This window comes from Medicago truncatula, chromosome 6 (assembly GCF_003473485.1).
Source record: "Medicago truncatula cultivar Jemalong A17 chromosome 6, MtrunA17r5.0-ANR, whole genome shotgun sequence".
In the NCBI taxonomy this organism is placed as follows: Eukaryota; Viridiplantae; Streptophyta; class Magnoliopsida; order Fabales; family Fabaceae; genus Medicago; species Medicago truncatula.
This window is the reverse complement of record NC_053047.1, coordinates 33,974,729-33,999,829: the sequence shown is the minus strand read 5'-3', so window position 1 is coordinate 33,999,829 and position 25,101 is coordinate 33,974,729. Positions and strand designations below refer to the sequence as shown.

The window sequence follows — 25,101 nt, the reverse complement described above, 5'->3', positions numbered from 1 at the left end:
GATAGGGACAATGTATAAAATATGCAAAGTCCAGGGTTCAAACCCCAACCACCACCAAAAAAAAAAAAAAGAGCCAACACATTGTAAATTTGCAGATCCATTGTAAGAGATGGGGATCTTACAAACACTTTGGATAAGGAAAACATTTTCAAGCCAGCAACAGATTGATGAAAGAGCACTCTCTACTCTCTAATATCATTTCTACAAGAAATATGTATATATTTTTAGAGACAAAAAGGACAGCAAACATTTAGACGACTCCCTCAATTTTTGTCGAACATCAGAGAATCCACTCTCAAAACTCCTTATATTTGATACATTTTTACTAAAATTTTCAGTTATTTCATTGGTTGACGGAGCACTGATCTACATTATTTCAATCAACAACCAAAAGCTTAATCCCACCAAGTGAATCGGCTAGAGATTCGACAAAATTATTCATTGCCCATTGAGGTCTACACAACGCTCTCCTTCTCCTTGGGTTTGGGACCAATAATGTATAGCAAGCCTACCATAATATGAAGTCAAATAAAGTCTCATCCCATTAAGTTAAGTGGGTCAGCTAGAGATGCGACAAAATTTTACGTTGGTTGTCGAGGACTAACACAACCCTCTCCTTATACCCAGACTTTTGGGACCTTCTATGTATAACGAAGCTACCATAATGTGCCATCAAATAAAGTGTGACCTTCTGGAAAGTCCTTGTATATATATCCTCCACTATTCCTCAATTGTAAAAGATATATAAAGAAGGAAATAAAAGAATGCAATGAAACAACTAATGATAAACTATGATAAAATCACGTCTAACAAAAGCTGTGAATTTATTTGTAAGGAAGGATTTGATGTGCGAACAAAAACTTAAACAGATAATAAGCAAATATCCAACTTCATAGATAGCTTTTCATTCTCATTGAAAGCCAAATCCACTATATACAACACCAATCAGTGAAAAGTATTTGGATTTCAATTGTGCCAATAAAAATTGGTCAGTAGTACTCAGTACCAAGTCATATGGATAAATTCCCCCCCTTGGAATGCATGGACTAAGCAGAACTCAGTTTAGGACAAAATGGTACCTTGAGTCAACATAGCTCTCAACATCCCAAAGAAAAGAACCAAAAGTAACAGCTTCTAAAACAAGTCTTTTCAAACCACCGATGCGAATTTTGATGATTTCATCTTTCGAAGAGTTGATTTTCCCCTCAGGTGTTATAACAATTTCCGGTCTACCAAACAATGCTTCAGTATGATTCTCAATGATGCTGACGGCCTCTTTGGATCTAATCGTTGCATATCTCTGTAATGTCTCGATATCAAAGGACATCATATAGGACCGCAACCTAGACACTGTTATCTCCTGATCATTTGCACCTGAACTGATGCCACTCTCAAGCCAAGCAGGGACTTCGGGGTGGGACATAACTTGAGAAGGGAACTCAAGACCAGCGTTTCTTGTTTCATCTTCCAAAGTTTGGCTAATAGTATTCTCTTCTGCTGCATCAGGTAGATTTTTTATTGTCTTTTCCAGCTGGAACCGTTGGACAACACGCTTGAGAAAGTACCCGTACATTACTGACGCAGCATAGACCTGTCCTACCCTTAGTTTGCTGATCTGAGCTACAGATTTTGAATCCCCTGATCGGTTGCCGAGAAGGAGAGCCAAGTGGCTTTGGATCAATTCATAGGCTTCAGGCGAGTGAAGATCCTCTAGTTTTCCATCTTCGCTTGGCCATGAATCGACTTGACCAGATGGATTTGCCGTTATGGAGGGTACTAAAGAAACATTGGCATCCATAAATTTCTGCACTACCAATGTGTACACTATTTCTTCTATAGCTTTTCTCCTCTCTTTCGCCTTTACCTCAGCAATTCTCCTGTAAAATTTTGGAACCCAGCAAAAATGGTCAGCACCTCACTTTTTTTCACTTTTCGTAAAGCATATGTGCTTTATAACTATGAAAAAACTCTCCAATATAATAGAAACAAAAAATCATTATGTACTCTTGTTTTGTGAGATAAAATAAAATTCATTGAGACTAGTATTTTTCTATTAACAACAATATCCTTTTTTTTATGGATTCAAACTAAATACGGTTGAATCAACAAATACATCAATAAAATATAGTGCATAAAGTGTAACTTCCACTGACTACTTATTGTGCATTTCATGAGACTAGAAACTGATGATACTTCTCCACCAAACGCTAACTTAAAACAATTAGATGAAATCTGAAACATACATGAAATGCAAACTTTATATAGGAGACAAGTATATCACTTAGAACCTGTTTATAGGTAAAAGTAAGGATTGCACAGTTTTTTGTTTCACAATAATTACGATGTGACACATAAGTCTTACATGGCCATTAAGTGAAACCAATTGATGTGAACTTCTCAGTCTATCTATCTACATTGATATATTATTTATTCATCTAATGCACTCCACAGCTTTTACTTTGTAAAATAAAACACTTACTTTACATTTCCTTATCATTGATGTAATTCTTTTATGTTGTAAATAATGTATTTTATACTACTATTAATAGTAATTTGTATACCCCATTAGTTCTTTAGTAAGACCCGTTAGGTTAGAATAGCCTATGTAAACACATTTGTGGTTTGGACGTGTGGCTAGTAACAAAAGAGAGGGAATGAAATAACTTGATTGTATATTGAAATAGAAGTTGTACACATATATATACAAGGCTGCCAGACTAACTAATAAATAGAGAATTGAAAAGAAAAGAAAAAAATTAGGAATCAAATTATGTCAATGTGATATGATTTGTTCCCAAAATACAAATAAAACTTAAAAGTGACAACTAACCCAAATCAGATAAAAAATGATCTGAACCATAAATACCCAGGGGTTAAAGGTCAATACAGCTGTTTTTTTTTTTTTTTGAAAGAAGGTCAACACAGCTGTTAACAAGCTCTAATAGATTAATGCAATTAAAAGCATACAAAAGCAACATGATATATTTTTTTTTTAAAATGTACTAAATATTTAAACCTAGTATGCAAGTTAGCTATCACGATAAAATAATAGTGCTGGTCATATTTAATATCTATGAATTTGATGTGGTATGATAAAATGAAGTGCACATAGCCACTGATAGGAGAGACACTAATAGGTTACTAATAGCCAAGATTCTACCTTCAAACGGGCACAAGTAAATATACTTTAAAATATTTATGTAAAATGTAGCATCTATCAATCAATAGATCAATTAAAGACCTTTTATCTAAGTTTGACTAATAAGCAAGAAACTAACTTCCTCACATTTAAGAACATATATGGTGATAAAGCAAAATATCAGATATCATCGTGTATAGACCAAACCTGTACAAAACTAAGTCAGTTCCTGAAGCAGAAGGCTTTTCCTTTTGTTCATAACCATCACGATCGGTTTGGAATTGCTCTAGCTGCCGCTCTACTGCAGCAGACATGAGATGTGGGTGACTAACCAAAATCTGAGAGAGAAACTGCCCTACTGGAGACTCGAGCTTTAATGGGGCAATATTAGAACTTGATCTAGATGACTCTGCAGACGATGATTCAGCTCTAACTACAAGACCCCTTCTATTTCCAACAGAAAGTTTCCTCCCATTGCCTTGCTTGGAGTTAGGTACAGAAGTGTGCAGCTACCAACCACCAAAAACAATCAGCAAGCAAAAAAATAATCCCTCAAATCTCGTGTATTAAAATAGAATACGTTAATTTAGCGGGAGCACAATGAACACCATGGCTGTTTGTCAAGACAATAACTCATCAAATATAAATGCAATGTAGAACTGGTGTCAATCATCAAGTGTTCACAGGAGAAACAAAAGTATCTCAAATCAGCTTTCACGCAAGATTCAATTTAAACATCAACAGTAATTTTTAAATAAAAAAACGGAGTTGTACCACAAAACCGAAGTATTAAAACACATGTTAAAATAAGTTATAAGATAACTTATGGTTCTTGATCTCGAACCAAGCAAGCAAATTATAGATAACATAACAAGCAGCATCAGCTTCAAATCAAATTTCAAGCTCCTCCTAAAAGAAACTTCTCGATTGTGAAAAGTATTGGAATTTGGCATGTTTACCAATAAAAAATCTCATACATGTGTGGCTAAGTTAGATCAAAGCGTGTTTGTTGATATTATCCTTTCTCATTTATTGTGGAGAGAAATATATGAAATGAAATATTAAATGAATAAGGTTATTATAGTAAAAGTATATATTATTGTATCAAAAGTAGTAACATTTATTGAATGTCTTGGTTTATGTAAAATGTCAAAAAGTGACAATTAAAAAGGAACAGAGGTAGTATTAGTTAGAAGACTTGAAATCATGGTTGGATTATATAAATTTATTTATTTAGAATGAACACCAAATTTAGTCGGTAAAATTGTAAGACTATTGTTCCGGTACACCTTAAAATAAGATCCCACATTACATGGGAACCTCAACCCAATGAGGCGTCGTTTATCAAGGATGAAACCGTGCAGGACTTACACCCAAAGAGGACAATACCTCAGAAGGTGGTGTGGAATACTTTATGTTGGAACAGAACAACTATAAACTTCATCCCCTTTATTAACAATATTTCAAAAAGGTTCCTAGAGTTGCAAAATGTTAATCACATTCTATCCTCTATCTTGATCTATTATCAAATTAATCCCTTACATCATTCAAATGAATCCGTACAAAGTACCAGTGCTCGAATAAACAATCAATTCAATCCCTATATCATCACTCTCTCACCAACTTTTTGGTCTCTGAACTATTAAAATCAACTAAAAGGTCTTTAAAATGTACTCCCATTCATCAATTTGGTCCTAAAACCAGTTAACTCTCATATAGATAAATGAGAGTAAAGTTAGGATTTTGAGGTGCTTTTAATAGTTTAGGGACCAAATTGGTGAGAGAGCTATGAAGCACGGAGACAGACACGGACACAACACTGACACATCAACAAGGATAAAAATTTGAGAAAATTAACAACAAACATAGGCAAAAAAGAAAAACCAAATCATCAATTTCAACCCCAAAAAACAGAACATGCATTCATAACATAACAACCAAAAATCAAAATATAAAAAATAAAAATAAATAAATAAATAATTGAAAAAATGATTCGATACCTTACAGGACAGCGGTAAATTGGAACGAAAAAGCGAGACAGAGGATCTTCCGACGAACATTGAAGGCTTGCACGAACGAGCAGATGACGGAAGAACAGTTGCCGTTAAGTTTAACGCTGTGCGTGTCGCTTCCATTTTCAACTGTGATAAAAGCAAAGCAATGAGCGTTGAATGAACGAAATGCACGAAAATTAACGAAGATGAAGAATTTGAACGTACTTTGTGGGAAATGGGAGAGATAATATATGGATGATGATGATGAAACCCTAGAGAGAGAGAAAGAGATTGGATTTTAGAGAGAGAAAGGTAAATTGGTGTTACAGTAAGAGTCAGGGGCGTAAAACAAAATTATGGTCGGAACTTGTTAATTTAATACATTATTTAAACATATTAAAGCAGCACTCATTTTAAAACGGAGGGAGTACTTCCGTTTTATTATAATACAAGAAACAATAGTTTTTAGATTTATGGAATAATTAATGCATCTTGTTATAAATATAGACTACATACATCATTTACACAACAAATATAAAAAGTCATTGTTTCTTATAATAACGGCCGGAGGGTAGAGCTGTCAAAACGGACTGCCCGTTTCGGGCCGGCAATAACGGGCTTCGGTCTTTATCGGGCCGTGCCAAAAAGCCCGGTTGAAAAACGGACTTGAAATATACTATCCAAGTCCGGCCCTACACGGGCCGGCCCGTATTAAAAATTATATTTTTTTTAAAAAAAATACTATAAAATACTCCTATAAATTTTTTTATAAATAATATTTTTAATATGTTTAAATAATGTCTAGCACAAAAAAAAAAAAATTGTAAGCATTTTCGTACAAACGTTGTAAACTAAAACGGCGAGGAAAACAATTTTAAATAAATTAGGTATGTTATGGTTATAGATATTTATATATTCGATCTTTAAAATTATAAATAACGAAACGTGTAAATATAATTTTATGTTACATTTATATTTGTGTTAATTCATTGAATTTTCACTTTTATTTTTTACTTGGATAATCAACTAAGTAAAGAATTATTTGAAAAATATATATAATTTATAGGATTTTTTTGTTATGCAGTCTAACGGGCTATCCGCATCCCGTTCAGGCTAGCCCTAACGGATACCGGACTTTTTAGGGCCGGGCTAAAAAACCCTATTAAAATTAGGGCTCAATATTTAAGGCTCAAGCCCTATAATTAGATAATAGATTATTAGATAAGAGATTGTCTGACAATATATTTATATATGGAGAAAATTTTCACTTCACAAACTGGTTTTTTGGAGTTGTGTTAGTGTAAACCACGGTTTTCAAGAACAATCACAAAATCGGTTTTTGAAATGAACATTACTCCTGTTAATAAGTTTAATGTTGAATTTTATGAACATTACTCCCGTTAATAAGTTTAATGTTGAATTTTTTAACACCCTTCGTATCAATACTCATGATGAGTGACTTGATATGAAAAACGAATATCAAATGGGCCAGTGAACTTTATAGATAGTTGTGATGTCGTCTTAAAATTTATGTTTGAATCTAATACAACTTCACAAAATTGTTTCGTTTTATATATTTTACTATAAAATATTTACTTTAGTTTAATCTAATTTGTATGTTTATAAATTCAAAAATAAACTTAGATTATTCAGGGCAAATATGCTCACTTAAAAGATTCCTTAAAAAAAATGCTCACTTAAAAGATAGTTTTTAGATTTCCTATAATTTTATTATAGATTTAAATCTTAAATTTGAAAATTGACGGATGTCAAATTTTTAAGTAGTTTATGATATATCAATGAAGATCATTTCCATGTTTTTTGGCACAAAGATGTCTCTGTCAAAGTCAATCTTTTGTGTGGCGCCTCTTTCTCAACCGTTTACCAACAAACGACAATTTGATAAAGAGATGGGTACTTTCGGATACTTCTCATCAATGTGTGGGGGTGGTGTCGTAATCTAGAGGACGCCGCTCATCTATTTCTTCGTTGCAATTTTTACCGTCAAATTTGGTTTGTTGTGTATGATTGATTAGACTTTATCTTGGTTACGCCATTTAATATTTCATATCATTTAGTTCAGGTTGGTTCATTCAGAAGCTTTTTTAAACGCAAGAAAGACATCACTCGTTTAGTTTGGTTTTCTTCAGTTTGTGTGTTTATGAAATGAAAGAAATGCAAGAATCTTCAAGAATTCACAAAATACTATTCATCACTTGCTTGACAACATAAAGGCGCGATCTTTTAGTAGGCTGAAGCAAAACATAAAAATCTTGCTTTTGATTACCATTTATTTATGGTGGACTATTCTTTTAAATTTCTTGTAATGGTTCTTTTCACTTTCATTTAGGTCTTCCTTACCTATTTCTGACGTAACTTGATTTTTCTTTTTGCTTCATTCTAGCACACCTTATGCAGGACAAATAAATAAGTTTGGTTATTGAAATTCCATTTTAACATCTTTTAAAAATAAAAAAAAAGTCTAAATATTAGAGAATCTAGGATTTAAACTCCGACCACTATAATCTAATATATATATATGGGAGCCACCAACTAAAATGCATTTACGGGAAAAATATCTATAACTCTTTGCCTCTTTGGTTAGTTAACATATAAGCTTGCTCATTTCTTCAATTGGTTTGTGGAATATCCATTATTCTATATTCTATTAAAAGTTTGGTTTGTGGGATACCAAACGTGTGAAAGAAAACAGAAACTGCTATTATGTGGTTTTCCTGTGAAGGCATCTAAAATATCTGATTTTGGTGTAGGACATTAACAAATTACTATTAGTTAGAATTGAAATAGTATACAATGATCGTTGTTATATTTTACTCTTCCTTATTATTATAAAAATGAACCAGCTACCTGTTCTTGCATTCCACGTTCTTATGCACTATTAAATAATTCAGCTTATGGCAAAAAGTCATTTTCGACTGCAAGACGGATTTGCAAATAAGCAGTCTTTGACCTAGTTCAAAAAAAAAAAAATTATTGAAGGGACCTAGTTCAAACATGTATCCCACAACTTTTTAATTGACAAAATATGAATCAAACCCCTAAAAAAGGAATATGAATCAAACTATAAACAAAATTAGCATTTAAATTATTTTGATAAATTTATTATTTTGAATATTTTATAAATTGTTTAGAATTTAATTCTTTTACATCAACATTGTAACACATAACATGGACTAATTTAACAGATTTTGCATCCCACAACTTCTATTTTTTAATATTACTTAACAATACTTTTTTCTATCATTTTAGATTTATAGATTTATGTGTTACTTAAACATCTAATTTTACCAAACATTTTAATTATTATATCGGTCGTCAACATCAATCATTAACTATGAGTTATAAGCTTTAAACCATCAATCACCACTATAAGTTATCATCTAACTTGTCAACTCTGTCTGTTATTTTTCAACGAAAAGTTATATGTATATTTACCACATACATAGTAACTAATCCAAGATAGAAATATTTATTTAATGGGTCAAAAAAGAAATATATATTCAGGTTTTGTTTGGGAGTTTGGAGGGGAGGGGAGGGGAGGGTTTTGAAAAAAAGGAAGTAGCAAGTGGAAGAAATAGAAGACATTGGAAGGGCTTTGGAGGTTAATTTTTTACTCATAATAAAAAAATCCCCCTCATTTAGGGGAGCTCAAAAATTGTATTGGGGGAGGATTTTGGGAAGTTATGGAGGGTTTATATGAATTTTTCAAATTCAATCTACGTTGTTATAATATTCTTAAAATTAAAAGTATATTAATCATAAGTATTAGTTTATCATTCTCTAAAAAACTGTTTTTTCAAAAAATGTGAATTTTTTATCAATTTTTCTATATATTTCCAACCCCCGAAAGCCCTCCCCTCCCTTCCCTTCCAAACTCCCAAACAAAATCTTAAGAGTTATATTTCCGATAAATGTGTTTTTCATAGTCCTAAATTTATCAAAGCAGGGCATTCTTTAACATTAACATATAGCTTATGGCATACAAAATACTTGCAACCTCACATTATCATTCCAACACACACGTGTATGTGTAAAAAATTACATAAGGAAATTAATTGAAAACAGCTTTAAATCTTTAGAAGAGTCACACAATACATGACTTGCTTGATAATATTCATAATCATGCAAAAAACATATATGAAAAAACAAAAAATCCGTTTCATATAAACTTTGTGAAAATCATTGGTAGCAAAGTTTGTGCAGCTAGTATGAATAATATGTTTAGTTTGTTGTTCTTCAAGCTTCCATTTCCCACTGATGCATCCCCTGAACGAAATTCTGGCAAAGGTGGTGAATCAATTATATTTGGATCATCTCCTAAAATAAGTTGGGGTGGTGGCGGCGGCGAACCAATTATATTTGGTTCATCACCTAGAATAAGTCGAGGTGGTGGTGGTGGTGAACCAATTATATCTGGTTCATCACCTAAAATAAGTTGAGGTGGTGGTGGTGATGATGTTTGCTTACTTGGTGACAATGCCTTAAGAGGTTGACACTTCGTTCCCGATAAACAATTATTTGTTGTGCTGAAAATAATTAAAGTTAGAAACTATATAACAAGAAATATTGTTAAAAAAAAATATTGAGCAACATATAAATTATAAACAAAATAATCTATATATCTAATATTTTAAGGTTTTAGATGAATATTTGATGAAAATGTAGTCTTCATAACTACTTATGTAACGATAATGAAAGTAAAAAATATCAAAGGATCAGTACGTAAGATTATATCACACTTTGTTCAAAACTACTTATGTAACGATGATCTAATATATGAAATTAGAACACATTTACTTAATGAAATTAGAATCGGTTAACGATCATAGCTTCAACAAGCAAGTGTTTTCTAATTTCATATAATAGATTCATCGGTTAATCTTACATATTCCTCTAAATTTTACTCCAACCAACTTTCCTTCTTCCATTTTCTAATGCAATGGAAAAATAATAGAAAATTTCAACTTACTCAATTTCAATTTTCTTATTCACCAAAGATGCAGGTATAGAACCATTGAACCTATTGTAAGACAAGTTCCTGCATGAACCAAGAAAAAAAAATGTTTTCATTTTATTGAACTCAAATAATGTGTTGCATTTGTTGAAACAAAAAATGTGAATAAAGTGAAACTTACAATGTCTTGAGATTAGGCAAAAGGCCTAGGAAATTAGGAATAGGTCCTTCAATAGTATTGTTTTGCAAATCACTGAAAAACATAAAAGTTTAGTATATCAAATATAAAATAAAATAAAAATATAATAAACTATTGGTTAATCATTTAAAAGTAGATAGAACAATTTTTTTTGAAAGTATATATCTCACATTGTTTCAAGTGCAGTCATGGAACTGAAATCTGGAAGAGTGCCTTGCAACTCATAACCACTAAGATACCTATATTTTTTAATGTCACGTACCAAATTATTAGTAGCTATTATATTATATACATAGTTTATGAGATTTATATTAAAGTGATATTAATTTGGCTTAATTGCACTTTTGGATCCCTATTTTTCCAAAAGTTGCAGTTATGGTCCACTCTAACTAATTTAAATACAAAACAGCTCCCTATGTTTTGTATTTAAATTAGTTAGGGGGCCATAATCGCAACTTTTGGAAAGATAAGGGTCCAAAAGTATAATTAAGCCTATTAATTTAAGTACTTACAATGCTGTTACACGAGGTTTGGCATCAGTGGTACATTGTATCCAATCCCAACTATAAGGATAGGGTAGACAAGGGTCTCCACTCCAATCCACAAGCACTTCAAATGCCAACTTAAGTTGTAACAAACCTTCCACTAATTTGACAAAATAAAACACAAAATTTAAAGTTAATTGAAAAATAAATGGAACTCATTGTAAATTAGTATAAATTAAGCTTTATTTAACAAAGTATAAATAAGTTTTATTCAAACATCTAATTATATTTTATCATCTTGTTATTCTTAAAATTTGGGTTAGACATAAGTCAACTCTAAAATCGACTTGTAAGGTGAGAAATCTCCATCACTCATTCGATGTGAGACTCTGGATACAAATCTATAAATAAGTTAATTGAACTAGGTGGTTTGATAGTGAGTGGCGAAACAAATCTTAGATTATTTCTGATATCATCTTTATGGAAATAGCTTATGACATGTCTTAAATTACTTTTAGCTTATTTCCATAAACTCTTCACGAAAGCTTATATCAAAACCGTTTGACCTTAGTTTATCTTTTGTTTGTTAAGAAATAGTTTATACATAAGCACTTACTTCCTTCGGTTACATTTATAAGCAAAACACTACTTTTTAGGTTTATTGAATACCTAATGTATTTAGTTTTTTGCTTATAAATGTGACCAGAGGGAGTATATGATAAGCGCTTCATTAAATTGTTTATCCAAACAAAGATATAACACACTTAGTCACTTACCATCTCTGCTATCAGTTCCTGCATTGAATGCATCACTTATTGTAAAAACTTCAAGAGCATTAAGTATAGGAGGAAGAGTAGAAGACTCTGAAGCTTGGAGAACAAATGTAGTATTTGCTGAAGCTGTAATATTGGTTATATACACTTCTTTCACACTTCCAAGAGGAGGAACAATAGCACTTAAAAATGGCTTATCATCTATATACATCTGAATTGATCTTTTTCCAAAAGCACTTTCCATTATTTCTGAGAAATAAGCATTTATATAAACATCATTTTCCTCTGCTGGAAGCCTATTGATAAATTGCATGTATTCATTTGTGCTTGATGAAACAATAGCATTTTTTAATGCAGCTTCTGGTGGACGATCTTCTGCTGTACTGATGTCAAAGGTTGATTCCTCGCTTTTTACTTCGGAAAGTAGGATACCGTATGCCGGTGTCCATATTCGATCGTAAATGTCGTCCGGATACCTAGTTTGTTCCAATCAATGCACCAAACAAAAGTGTCAAACATGGTTAACCAAGTTTAAAAATAACATGTAAATAGAAAGATAATTTTATATCCAAGAGCGCTTAAATGAGATGACACGGATCTATTTTAGCTTAACCAAGATCTTGAATTTGAATCCAGCCTCGGAAATGCAGCAACGTTAAAATTCTTAGGGAGAGTTTGCCACCCATTTAAGTCCCATAAGGCTGGAAGGATTAGTCTTCACAATTGCGCGTGGAAAATACCAATTTTACGCTAAAACAAACACAAGTTTCTTCAAAAGTGACGACTAAAAAGGTACAGAGGAAATAATTTGGAATACCTGATAGTTTCATTTCCACCAAAAGCATATCTCCATTGCAAAATCAAAGCATGATTGGTATCAAAATGACTATACATTGTAGGATCCAAGCTTCTTATTTCAAGTGATGATATAAAAGGAAATTGAGTAGGTTTTGTTTGAGCAACACATATGCTAGTGAAATTCCCTTTGGTTACATATATTGCTTCATAATCAACATAATAATAATTTGTGGTATTAACAGTGGCCCAATAGTTACCATCAAATTGAAGATCAAACACTGGTGGAGATAATTTATTATCATAATTTCCATAATAAAAGCTTGCCCTAGCAAGAATTTTTTCACCTTTTGGAACTTTGATGGAATAGCAATTTTTCTTTCTAGTTGGGAAATATCTTAGAGTGCTTAATGGGTTAGAACTTGATGAAATTACCTCTTGAGACACACCATTTTGAATGTAATCATCATCACCACTCCATCTTATATTGTTTTTATCAGTGAATGATTTGGAGGATCCACAATTGATACTCACAAAGATTGTGAGGGAAGGTTTTGAGAATGATAGCAGAGAAATTGCTATGAGTAGAAGAAAACTTAAAAGGCTTTTCATGGTTATGAAGAGGTTTATGCAAAGGAAATGCTAATTAACTTGATAATGATTTGTGTTTAGGATAAGCATGTTTCTATATATAATGATGCCATTATCATTTTATTAATGATGTGTATGTAGTTGACTAGCTCGCAAATTAAGTTTGTTTTGAACTTTTGTTTATTATTTAATTGTTGATTGGGATAGCACTCAAGGGTATTTTGGTTGATTCATGTTGTGCATTCAAATTTTTTTTTTTTGCTAATGGTTGATTCATGTTGTGTATTCCTATATTTGACTTAATTAGGATTTTGATATTATATATGTTATTATTTAGTTGTGACAACTTCAAAATGTTATCCTCCATTCAAAAAAAACATCAAAATGTTATCCTTTCTGTTTTTTATTAGACATTATTCAAGTTATATTAGAGCTTAACTAATTATTCCAAGTTGAATCAAGTGGATTCATTTAAGGAGAGAAAATTTCATGTTAATAAAATTCAAGCTCAAATAAACGAAGTTGCTTGGGCTTCAGTTGCGAGGAGCTCCTTCCAAGGACGTACCTGGAGAATATCGGGTACGATTTTCAGGAGGAACAACGCTTGGCAGAGCCGGATTAGTCGTCCACCACCAATGATGGGATGGAAACCGGTGCGAAAGCAAAAAAAAAATTCAAGTTCAAATAACCAAGCAATTAGGTCCAAGTGAATAATGAGTTTCACCAAATGACGAATCATGTAGGAAAACTCAAGTTCAATTCATGAGTGAAACAATTCTTATTCAGATTATACTAACCTCACGGCCGAATTTCAGATTACCAACGTCCTGTTTCCCTGAAAATCGGAAGGTTAACACACAAAAATAAAGTTAAAATTATTGTTCAATCTTATTTTCTTTTTAGGGTTAATAGTGCTTCAACCCCCTGTAATTTAGGTCATTTCTGATTTTCCCCCCTGTAAAATAATTTTTTTGAATTTCATCCTTGTAATATGAAGATTTTTTGGTTTTAGACCTTCATGAAAAATTTCACCCCCTGTAATTTGAGAAAATTTATGTTTACCCCCCTTGTAATTTGAGCAAATTTCGATTTACCCCATGTTAATTTTAGCAAATTTCGGTTTACCCCCCTGCTATATCTTCGATTTTGTACTGTCAAAATTCATGAAGGTCCAAAACCAAAAATATTCAAATTACAAGGAGGAAATCCAAAAAAAATATTTTACAGGAGGTAAAACCAAAAATGACCTATATTACAAGGGGTAAAACACTATTAACCCTTCTTTTTATGCGTCTCAAAAACAGTCATGATTAATCTTTAATTAATACTTATAAAAATTTAAAAGACAACTTATGTTTATACTAGGCCAACTAACTACCAAATCATAGTAGTAGCATTAGCAAGGATAGAATTGAAACAGAAAATATCTGTCAACAGGTGTACAATGTAATTCCCTTAGTTGACTTGTCTAAAATAAAATTTTGGCGGCAATCAGAATGAAAAATTAATTCTGAGAAGGGACAAGAATGCTTCAATTTTAAGCTAGCAATGCACGTTACAACTAGAATTACATTAAATTTATTCACTAAACATTCTTAGGATCTTATTTTATATCAAACATGGTAGTCATGATTGTTGCTATATTAATATTAATACTCAATATTGATATATGTAAATGTACTTTTAAAAATAGAGATAATTCAACTCACGACATGCATAACTTTGTTCTTTAAAAATAGTTTAAGATTGAATGGAGGAATCATGGTTTGTATTTTGTTTATAGTTTGTTTATGTATGAATTTTTTTGTTAGTTGATAAGTGTCAAATTTGCTTCTTTTTTTTTATGTTTTTTCTTTCTCGTATAGTTTTATGAAACTTACTATAACTTAGGGTTGTTAAGAAAATCATTAAATATCTCCAAGTTATTATTAGATATAAATTACTTTGACACAATGAATAAAGGTTAAATTGACATAATTGTTTGTATAGAGGATTACACGTTATTGCTTCTCATATTTACCGTGAAGAAAATGAGTGTTAGACTGGTGAATCATGTACACTCTATTCAGAATGTAGTTTGGTGGAAGACGTTATCCTTGTTTATTAGGAAGCAGTTCTTTAGAGACCGATTTGGAATGACTTTAGATTTTCTTAAACCTTTGTAGTCTATGTTTTTCTTTATTTTCGTTTTTAGACCTTTTTCATGAGGGTTTTGGTTTGGCCCCTCTCTTGTAAATATTTTTCCTTTTTTTAATGATATTGAGTAGATGGCAAAAGGATGGAGGTAGATCGGAGGTGTTGATGGGATAAAACCGCAAGTGCACGGTCTATCAAAGTAGTAAAAAGAGAGTATCGTACCGACAGGGAGTTGTTTAATTCAATTAACTTTAGTTGATGATTAGAGAGAGTTTAATTTGCAAAGTTGGAGTTTTTAACGGTTGAAATTAATAATAAAAGAGAGCTTTGGGATTATTGGTCCGTCAAGGAGACAAATCTTTCACAAACCAAACCATTAAACCTAAAATCTCATGTTAGACCTAATTTCTAAGGACAAGTTTCTCTTTAGCCTATCACATCTCCTTTCGGTCTCAGTGAGTGTGTTCCTCTAACAATCACGCCTATTATCATGGTTGATTGCTATTAGAATCCTTGAAGTTCGAAACTTTATATGTCCCAAGGTTTGCTAGACTATTCTCATGTTTCGCAATTCTTGTCTAAATTCACTTGTTCGAATATCAAACCTCCACTTTCGTTTTACGAATTGATATTTGAGATGATGGATTAACAATTATCAAACCCTCCATTTTCGCTTCTATAGTTTGATAATGGTTAATTCATGTTAAAACGGTGAATTTAGATTAGAAATTAGGGTTACATAAGATTAGGGTTTAAGCTTTGTTTGATTAGGATTATATCATTAGACTTATCCAACAATCCCAAGACAAGAGAAGTCTACTCACTCATGTTCATCGTAGACATGGAGAAAAAGAAGAAAAACATAAAAGTAAATAACAAGAATGTAAAGGAAAATAAAATAACTTTAATTAAAAAAGACAATTGTCACTTATTGAATTCCAAAAATAAAAGATGAATATTTGTAATGATCAAATAAACAAACACGTTATAATCAATTTGTTGGACTCAATATCTTCTTTTTGTCAAATCAACAATATCTTTTTACCAAATTAATTTTTTTATCAAAATCATCGCAACAACAAACTTTTCTTTGAAATCAACAATACACAGTTGTTTTTTCATCCAAGAGTTACGTGGTTTTGAATTCTATATAAATATCGCACCGAGAGATACATAAAAGCAAGAGATCACTATTTTTTTGAAGAAACAAAAGGCCACTTTTGTCAAACAAAATAATAAAAAATTATATTTACGCTCTTTCTTTAAATACACTGCACTTTATTTTTTTTTAATTGAATTTTAATTCACATTTAATAATAAGGAGAATAAATATTCTAGAGTTAACATAAATGTTTGCACAATTAATTTGATGTAGCCGTTTGTTAATCGATATTCTAGGTAAAACTGATTGCATGTCGGATGATCCCAACTTAGCAAGAAGGTTTGAATTAACTGCACATTTCAATCCGACCATCTGCCGCGACAAAAACTTAAAGATTCATATTTAATTCATCTTTTGTTAAAAAAATCTAAACTTTTACAAAGGATATTCATAAAATTTATCAAACATGACTAGAAAAAAAATTCAAAGGGTACACATGAGTTAATTTAAAAATAGTAACAAAAAGGTTAATAGAAAATATTGGAAGGACTATTATTTAAAGAAAAAAATTTAGAAGGACTAAAAAAAATTGATATAATTAAAGAGACAAAAACTTATTTAACATTTGATTTAATTGATATAAATGATTGAAGATAAGGGTTATAATTTCTATTCACAAATTAAACAATTTTAAAATTATATAATTATATATTTTTATGTCATTTTATATTTTTATGTCATTTCATAAAAATAAATCGAGACACTTTAGTCCCTTAACTAAACCTCCATTTTTTTTTCTGACATGTAATATTTTCATCAAATGCGTATGTCCACTGTGTCATGATATTGCCTACGTGTGATCAAATTAAGGGATAATATGGTCCATGATAATAACTGAAAAGAGTTAAGTTAGTCCCTATACAGGTGACCTAAATTCCTAAATTATATCTTTTTTAAAAACAAGCAAACCTATTTGTTCAAAAAAAAAAAAACAAGCAAACCTACGTTGAAGTATATATTTATAGAGTTTAATAGTGGTAGGTTGACAGTTCAAAACAATTTTACACGTACAATCAATCAAAACATTTTGAATTGTCACATCACTTAATGTTTTTAATTTACGTGGGAATTCAGAAATCTTTTGATTGTTTGTATGTGCAAAATTGTTTTGAACTATCAACCCTTCACCATTAATCCCATATTTATATAATCTAAGAATCAACAATTTTGAGATTGATTGAAATTTAGGCTGCTTATAATCTCATCCATTACATTTGATGAACTTTATTATTTTATTTATTAAAAATTGACTTTGCCTTGTAAGAAATTTTTGTCAAAAAATCACAAATTTTACTCTGATCAGTGATTTCGGGGAAAATTTATATCTATATTTGAATCATAAAACCTCAAACCTATGTCCAAGTTACCTTCATGGCACATAATAAAATTATACTCTTTAGACGTAAATTTTCTTATAGTATTCTATTGATTAGAATGAGTTCAATACAATGAAGAATATCAACCAAAACTTGAAAACTATTTAGAAATGTAGCATCTTGACGAACACATGACCAACTTCATTTATTGTCTCCTAAATGAGGAATAGAAAGAAAACATACAAGATGAAATAAGATGAGAAATGGGAAGAATGATCGTCACATTCAAGATGAACAATAAGATCGAATCGTAGATCCGCCACAAGAATATAAGATGCTCTTGATACGGATTTAGATTTGGTTCATCCAAGAATCTAGTAGAGCAATTCCAACTCTACCTTAAATTGTCTATTAACGTCCTAAAAAATGATAATAAGATTGTTGAGGCTGCATTCTATGTTGATATTCCTTCGATTCAAACCATTATAGCTTGCTTCTAACCAGGAGATGGGGATGAAACACCATTCTTTGGACGGAGGAGTTAGTACACAAGTTTTAAAACCATGATGGCAAGAAAGCTCAACAGTACCTTCCAAATGGGAAAATCATAGATACGTTGATTAACCGTTGGTAGAGGTGGGTTTTCAATTGCTGCTAGAATGTATTGTCTTTGAGATGCCATTATGTAATTGACTTGTAATGAAATGTGAAAATCAAATCTAACATAGTGATAATACCATGACAAGAAGGGACATAAAGTGCGGGTGAGGTATAGCATGAGAAAGGAATATTATTTCCCATTATGGGAAAGTGGACTTTTTACCATTAAATTTTGTAGGAACACTGATCTTATCATAGTCTACCTACACCATATATTTATTTCATACTGTCTTCAACCTCATTATCTTCAACCCCATGAGATTGAAATTGATTATTTAGAGCTAGTTTCAAAACTGATTTTCTAACTAAATCAATTAAAATCGATTAAAATAGTTAAGAAGCAAATCAACACCCATTAAAACGTTGCACCAAATCTCAAAATTAAATACCTGCCTTATTTCATAATTGGTCCGAACTATCATTCTTCTTCTTTCGCTAAAGTCTGAACGTGAGCGGTTAATATAATTAGTTGCTGCTTAAAAATTTTGGTGCCATGATTGTGTGATTTGGTTCACTTTATTCAATGAAACTACATATGTTGCTTGAATTGAGTCATCAAGAACACCTCTTTACTCCAATCTTAACAAATTAACAATGCTTCTTTTTCGTAGAAATACCCAGATCTTAAGTTGAAAGTTGAAGAAATACCCAAATTTGGTTTTGAATAATTTTGTTTTTGATGTAGAACAAAGAAATAGTGTGCATAAGTATGAACAATGAAATAATTTTGACAGGCCATGCTTCTTTAAAAAAAAAAAAAAAAATTGACAGGTCATTAAATATTACTCCCTCCGTTCCTTTTTAAGTGTCTCTTTTGAAGAAATTTTTTGTTCCTATTTAATTGTCACTTTCAAAGTTCAATGCAACATTAAATGTTGTTTTGCCAATATTATCCTTAGTTATTTATTGTGGAGAGAGAAATATATGAAATGAGATGTTAAATGAACAAGGTCATTATAGTAAAAGTATAACTTATTGCATCAAAAGTAGTAACAATTATTGATTGTCTTGGTTTATGTAAAATGTCAAAAAGTGACAATTAAAAAGGAAAGGGGGTAGTATATTTAGGGTGAAGAACACAAAAATAGGAGACACGGGGTTCTTAGAAACAAAGGGTGCTGGGTTCATTTTTAAGCGGTAGCCACACAATCCATAAAGCTTCTCATAATCATCAACCCATTTTCAAGTAAATCTAATACAACACTTTCTTATTATCATCAACAATACATTTTCAAAAATATGTGTATTTGATTTTGGATGGCAGTGGTGATGTGGGAGGAGGGTGGGGAAGGGGGTGGTGGTGGTGGAAGAGTAGGTGCCACCGATGGTGTGGAAGGAAGTCTGTTGGGAGGAGAGATGGGAGGAGGTGGAGAGAGACAGTGAGGGAGATTTGATACTGAGAGTTCATGATAAAGATGTGTTCTTTCGAAATGCCAAATACTAAAGAGTTAATAGGCATTTACCCACCCTCTAATATAGGTAACTTTTGGTTATACCCCCTGTAAAAAAAAAAAAAAAAAAAAGGACTCAGTCTTTGTAAAAAGTTTTTTGTTTTGGAAAACCCCCTAGACCAGTTGACTGTGCATTTTTGCTGATGTGGCATGCTGCGTCACCTTTTTTGGATGACGTGGCGCGCTGACTGTATAATTATTTTTATTTTTTATTTTTTTATGGGGTACAGTGGCATTTATGATTTTTTTAAAAAATAAAAAATAAAATATTCTTAAAATATTTTAAAAAATAAAATAAATTCTGGAAAAATAAAAATGATTAAAAAAACGAAAATAATTATGGAAAAATAAATAAAAATGAACAAAATCTGGAAAAATATCAAAATTCTAGTAAAATCTAGAAAATTTAATAAAAAAAATCTGGAAAAATAAAAAAAAATTAATATATATCGAAATTTTCAAAAAAAAATCTGAATTAAATTAAAATTATAAAAAAAAATCGAAATTCTATTCTTCATGATCTAATGTTATGTTTTTTTAATTATGAATATACTTTCCAATATTTTGATTTTCTGTATAAAAAATAAAAAAAACAAACTTTTTAATTTCGAAAGAAAAATCTGAACTTTCATTTTTAATTCTATTCTTATTAGATTCATCAATTTTGAAATATTGTAAGTTGCTGAATTTTTTATAAAATAAAACTTCTTAATGTCGAAAAAAATGATTTTTTTTTATTTTTCCAGAATTTTTAAATTTTTCCTCTATTGAAAATATTATGGAAATATGAATTTTTTGAAATATATTAATTTTTCCAGATTTTCTATATTTTTTTCATTTTACCAGATTTTTTAAATTATTCCAGAATTTTTTTTACTAAATTTTTCTAGATTATTTCATTATTTTTCATTTACCAGATATTTATTAATTTTTCCACAATTATTTTCGTTATTTTAATCATTTTTATTTTTCTAGAATTTATTCGTTTTTAAGAATATTTTTATTTTTAGAATATTTTGATATAATATTTTTTTGTTTTTTTAAATTTTTTAAGAATTTTCTTAAAAAAATCATTAATACCACGTGTATTCCATAAAAAAATAAAAAAAAAATAAAAAATATACAGTCAGCGTGCCTCGTCATCCAAAAAAGGTGACGCAGCATGCCACATCAGCAAAAATGCAGTCAGTTGGTCTAGGGGGGTTTTCCAAAACAAAAAATTTTTACAAGGATCGAATCCAATTTTTTTTTTTACAGGAGGCAAAATCAAAAGTGACATATATTACAAGGGGTAAATGCCTATTAACCCAATACTAAAATATGTATTTGTTCTCATACTACAGAGAAAAAGTTCTATAATATGTATTGTTCTCAGACTACAGAGAAAAAGTTTATAAAATGTTTAAGGAGTGGAACAAATAATGGATTCTTTACCAATGAAAAATCTATGGATTCAGAAACAACAAATACTAAAATACGAGCAGACAGTGGCGGAGCCAGAAAAAAATATTAGGGTGGACCACTAAAATTAACTATTGAAAAATTGTTTAAAGTCTCGCAAATTAGATCTATAATTGAATTATTTAAATTTTTCGGGTAGGCCACTACACCAATTTGCGGGAATTTGGATCAACCGAAACCTAAAACTGACATAAAATTGTATAAAATCTCGCAAAATAGACCTATAATTGAATTATTTAAATTTTCGGGTGGGCCACTACACCACTTTGCAGGAATTTGGATCAAGCAAATTATAAAACCGACACAAAATTGTATAAAATCTCGCAAAATAGACCTATAATAGTTGATTTTTTAATTTTTCCAAGTGGACCGTGGCCCATCCCAGCCCATGAAAGGCTCCGCCACTGCGAGTAGATATTGCTCTTGCAAACAACTTGAATCATCTTAATATTATGCAAACATGCTCTTCGTTCTTCGTGCACTTATAATAATAAATAATTACTTCCAACTTCCTAACAAATACTATTTAAGTATATGATGCCGGGAAAGCGTAACAACAAAGTATTGCTGGGACTGGGAATGTTTTTTAAAGAGTCATGATAGGTGAACATCCATAGCTGGAAAACCACCTTATACATCCTCTAGCTGGCATGGTAATTTAGTTATTTCAACACTTAATTGAGGGCAGTTTTGTCAAAACACACAAACTGTGTAAAAAAAAACAGTTCAATAAAATCACGTTTTCTCTTCCTCTCCTCCTCACCGCCCCTCTCTCTTCCACCAATACCGTCTGTCGCTCCTTCCTCCTCTCCGCCGTCCTCAACATCAATCTGCTCTATTTCCTTCTCTCTTTGCCGTTTTTGTATTTCTCTCACCACTCTTTTTTAGGCGACGGCAGCGGAGCTCTCACCATTCTTTTTAAATGATGACAGCGGGGGCGACAACCTCACCTTCAGCCACCGTCATCGTCGACCAAGACTACGAGATCGGGAATCTCACCGGAAAATCCTCCGGCACCATCAACAGAGCTTGCTCAAAAAGCTTGTCATGGTCTCGAGTCCACTGAGTTGGCAGAGTCATCCATCGCGTCGTGGCGGCGGTGGTGGCAGCCATAGCAATTGACTCCCGATACATCTTTTTAATCGTTTTGTTACTTGAATTCAAAAGGTGTTTTAGAGGGGACAACAATTACATGAAAAACAGAGACGGTGGAGAGAGAGGGTGGTCGGAATAGGGTCGGACGCCAGTAGAGGTGGGAGGAAGAGAAAGAAAGAAATGATGGAGAAGAGAGCATGAGGGTTGAGAGGGAGGGGGAACTGGAATTGGAGCGGAAGAGAGAGAATGTGGGGGAATGGAAGTTGTGTTTTTTAATGTGTGGAGCCTTCTTCTTTCTCCAAGATAAGATCAATTTTTTTTTTTTTTTTATTATTTTTCAATAGTTTTTTGCCTTGTTAGAGTGTATGGGAGGTACACCCTTTAAAGGGTGTTTACCAATCTTTTCCCTTTCTATAATATCTGAAACTTTGTTTTCCCAATCATTACTTACATGGAAATGCTACCCGGGGGCGGGGCACCGGTTAAGGATATGAAAAAGGAAATTATATAGTAGTTAATGCATTGAAATTGTGTAATTAATTTATAATAAAGTCAAAAATAGTTTCCTTTTATGGTAATAATTCCCTTTTATGGTATGTCTAACCAGTGCCCCGGAGGCACCGGTTAGCATGACCCTTAATTATAAAGGAACGACCTGTTCGAAAAGAACCGACAAAACTTAGATAGGATTTTTAATAAAGTTAGAAATATGTCACAGACCGATGAAGTATATACTAGCATGTAGCATGAACGTGATAGTTTTGCCAAGAGTGATGATACATTTACCACCCTATGTGGCAATACACCTTTTACACCCATACAAAATCCTGATACGTGGCAACCTGAACCCCAAACAAATAGAAGATAAAGTGTGGTTGTGAGATGAACTTACCAAAATAACCCTAATACATGGAGTGTACAATGGGGTGTAGGAATAAAGGGTGTTTATGTAACATTTTCCTTTTGCCAAATATTAGTTTTGAAGTTTTGGATTGTATGAAATGCATATTGGAAACCACAAACATGGTGATAATACTATCGGAAAGAAGTGACATAGAATGCGTGCATAGAAAATAAATGTCTATAACAACTTCAATTTTTTTTTTTCTTTTCGAGATGGGGTATTGTATAACATGTATTAGTTTTTAGGCTAGAGATAAAGTTTATTAAATGCATAAGGATTTTACACATACTTAATATTATTTATTTCATTGTCTATTTCTTTAAAAAAAAATAAAAGAAAATAAAAAGTATTCATTAAAAAATATATGTATAATTTGTTGCAATATGAAAATGCAAAATATCTAATATCTATATCTATAATTTTAGTTAAAATTTCATAAAAACTAATATTCTTAATTTATTCGCATTAACACAATAAAAGAAGTAGACAGTCAGACACAGAGTGCCCATCTTAAGGCTATAATATATAATAAATATAATGTATTAGTGAGAGTTATGCATATTTTATGTTAACCATTAGTTCAAAGAGAAAGGGCCCCGATAATCCGAAGTTTGGTTGTGAGATATGTATAACCCGATCAATAATTGTTTTACTCACAAAGTGAACTTGAATTATCGAAAGATTCATTATTTTATGGAGTTTATTAACCATTTATTTGAGTTTAATCACTTTGTTAGAATTGTAAGCACTTTGATTATATGATGTTTTATATTTTTAAGTGTTTAACTATTTTTTAAAATTTTTTGGTTGAAAATAATATTTTATTTAAATTAATAGTTAGTAAAATTGTCAAATTTATTTTTATTGGCCTTATAACTTAGGATTCCGAGCTTCCAAGAATTATAACCGGTGCCGTAAAAGCTTCACAATCGTTGGGGAGATTGTTTGAACTTACAATCTTATGCCAAAGAATGAGCATATGAGATTTGTGCAAAAGTTAGGTTCCTCCGTAAGCAACCATCTTCTTTGATGGGTCTTCATCTTTACTTCGAATCATATTGAAGATGAAGACCCATCAAAGAAGATGAAACACAGTAGGATCCTCAAATACTGGTGATCCAGGGGTGGTTGGGAGAAGTCACTTCGAGATTAGGTGGAGGAGTACTAGTCTCAACACCCTCTTCTCCTTGAGCACTGGAAGATGTCGTCATTAGGTCAGTAGATGGAAGTTGTGCCTGTTGAGATGTGTCAGCATGGCTATGCTCGATACTCTGGTAAGAAAATGAGGCAAGTATTTATGGGGTGTTATTGGAATAGGGTAAATAAGGCCAAAGTTAACGGACCAAATTTGATTCGATGATCACCTTTGAGACATTATCACCAACACAAGAGTGAGCGATGTTGGGTTTCGAATCTTTATGACTACGCTTTCTCCTCTTAGAGGTTGATTTGTCTGGAGATCCTTCAGCGGGTGTTGCTTCAACAGTTATTTCCTGGATCTCTTGTTTCCTTTTTCTTCGACGCTCTTTGATTTTTGGTACCTCAGAGGTAGTAGTAACCTCGATAGCTTCAGGTAGAATGTCAGGATGCAAAAGCACAAAGACTGGCATTAAGATGTCGTCATATAAATGGAACAATTAAAGATCAATCGAAGGAAAGGAACTTACATTCTCTTCAGTTGTGGAGTCTTTCGTCTCTTTGGGAGATGGCTCAGGGGAACGTGTAGCCTTATTTTTCTCTGATTTGGAAGATTTCTTTCTCTTGGATGATTTCTCCGATTTGTATTTCGATTGTCCTTGTGCACTTTCATCATCATCCTTTCCTCCATCTTCTGACTTTAGGGAAACAGCTGCAAAGCAAATGGGTAGACAGATAAGTAACATTTTTTCTATAAACACTGTATACATGTTCTAAAAAATTGAAAAAGTTTCTTACCTACTCCTATTGCAGAAATGATTCGAACAT

General features: G+C 31.7%; 2 protein-coding genes across 3 annotated transcripts; both read right to left on the bottom strand.

Moving 5' to 3' along the window:
* Nucleotides 1–805: 805 nt before the first annotated feature.
* Nucleotides 806–5,504, bottom strand: LOC25496632 (UV-B-induced protein At3g17800, chloroplastic). The gene is made up of 4 exons (XM_013597265.3): nt 5,359–5,504; nt 5,140–5,280; nt 3,347–3,648; nt 806–1,877 (listed from the first exon to the last, which is right to left on the bottom strand). Exons 2-4 carry the CDS (start codon nt 5,272–5,274, stop codon nt 1,058–1,060), a joined length of 1,257 nt encoding a protein of 418 aa, XP_013452719.1. The 5' UTR covers nt 5,275–5,280; nt 5,359–5,504; the 3' UTR covers nt 806–1,057.
* Nucleotides 5,505–9,087: 3,583 nt separating this feature from the next.
* Nucleotides 9,088–13,032, bottom strand: LOC25496631 (uncharacterized protein At1g24485). 2 transcript variants are annotated; one of them, XM_013597264.2, is made up of 8 exons: nt 12,383–13,032; nt 11,569–12,041; nt 10,820–10,952; nt 10,478–10,546; nt 10,290–10,361; nt 10,124–10,192; nt 9,622–9,680; nt 9,088–9,432 (listed from the first exon to the last, which is right to left on the bottom strand). In XM_013597264.2, the coding sequence occupies exons 1-8, from the start codon at nt 12,970–12,972 to the stop codon at nt 9,314–9,316; spliced, it is 1,584 nt and encodes a 527-aa protein (XP_013452718.1). In that variant the 5' UTR covers nt 12,973–13,032; the 3' UTR covers nt 9,088–9,313. The 2 variants fall into 2 exon arrangements, with proteins under 2 accessions (XP_013452718.1, XP_013452717.1); XM_013597263.2 differs by having other exon boundaries at nt 9,088–9,680.
* Nucleotides 13,033–25,101: the final 12,069 nt, after the last annotated feature.

Excerpts from the sequence above, each read along its gene's own strand:
- LOC25496632 (XM_013597265.3), bottom strand. The coding sequence starts at position 5,274 with ATGGAAGCGACACGCACAGCGTTAAACTTAACGGCAACTGTTCTTCCG. Across the intron at positions 3,649-5,139 it reads ATTTACCGCTGTCCTGTAAG|CTGCACACTTCTGTACCTAA; the intron begins GTATCGAATCAT and ends GGTGGTTGGTAG. Across the intron at positions 1,878-3,346 it reads ACTGACTTAGTTTTGTACAG|GAGAATTGCTGAGGTAAAGG; the intron begins GTTTGGTCTATA and ends AAAATTTTACAG.
- LOC25496631 (XM_013597263.2), bottom strand. The coding sequence starts at position 12,972 with ATGAAAAGCCTTTTAAGTTTTCTTCTACTCATAGCAATTTCTCTGCTA. Across the intron at positions 10,547-10,819 it reads AAACCTCGTGTAACAGCATT|GTATCTTAGTGGTTATGAGT; the intron begins GTAAGTACTTAA and ends TAAAAAATATAG. Across the intron at positions 10,193-10,289 it reads TTGCCTAATCTCAAGACATT|GAACTTGTCTTACAATAGGT; the intron begins GTAAGTTTCACT and ends TGGTTCATGCAG.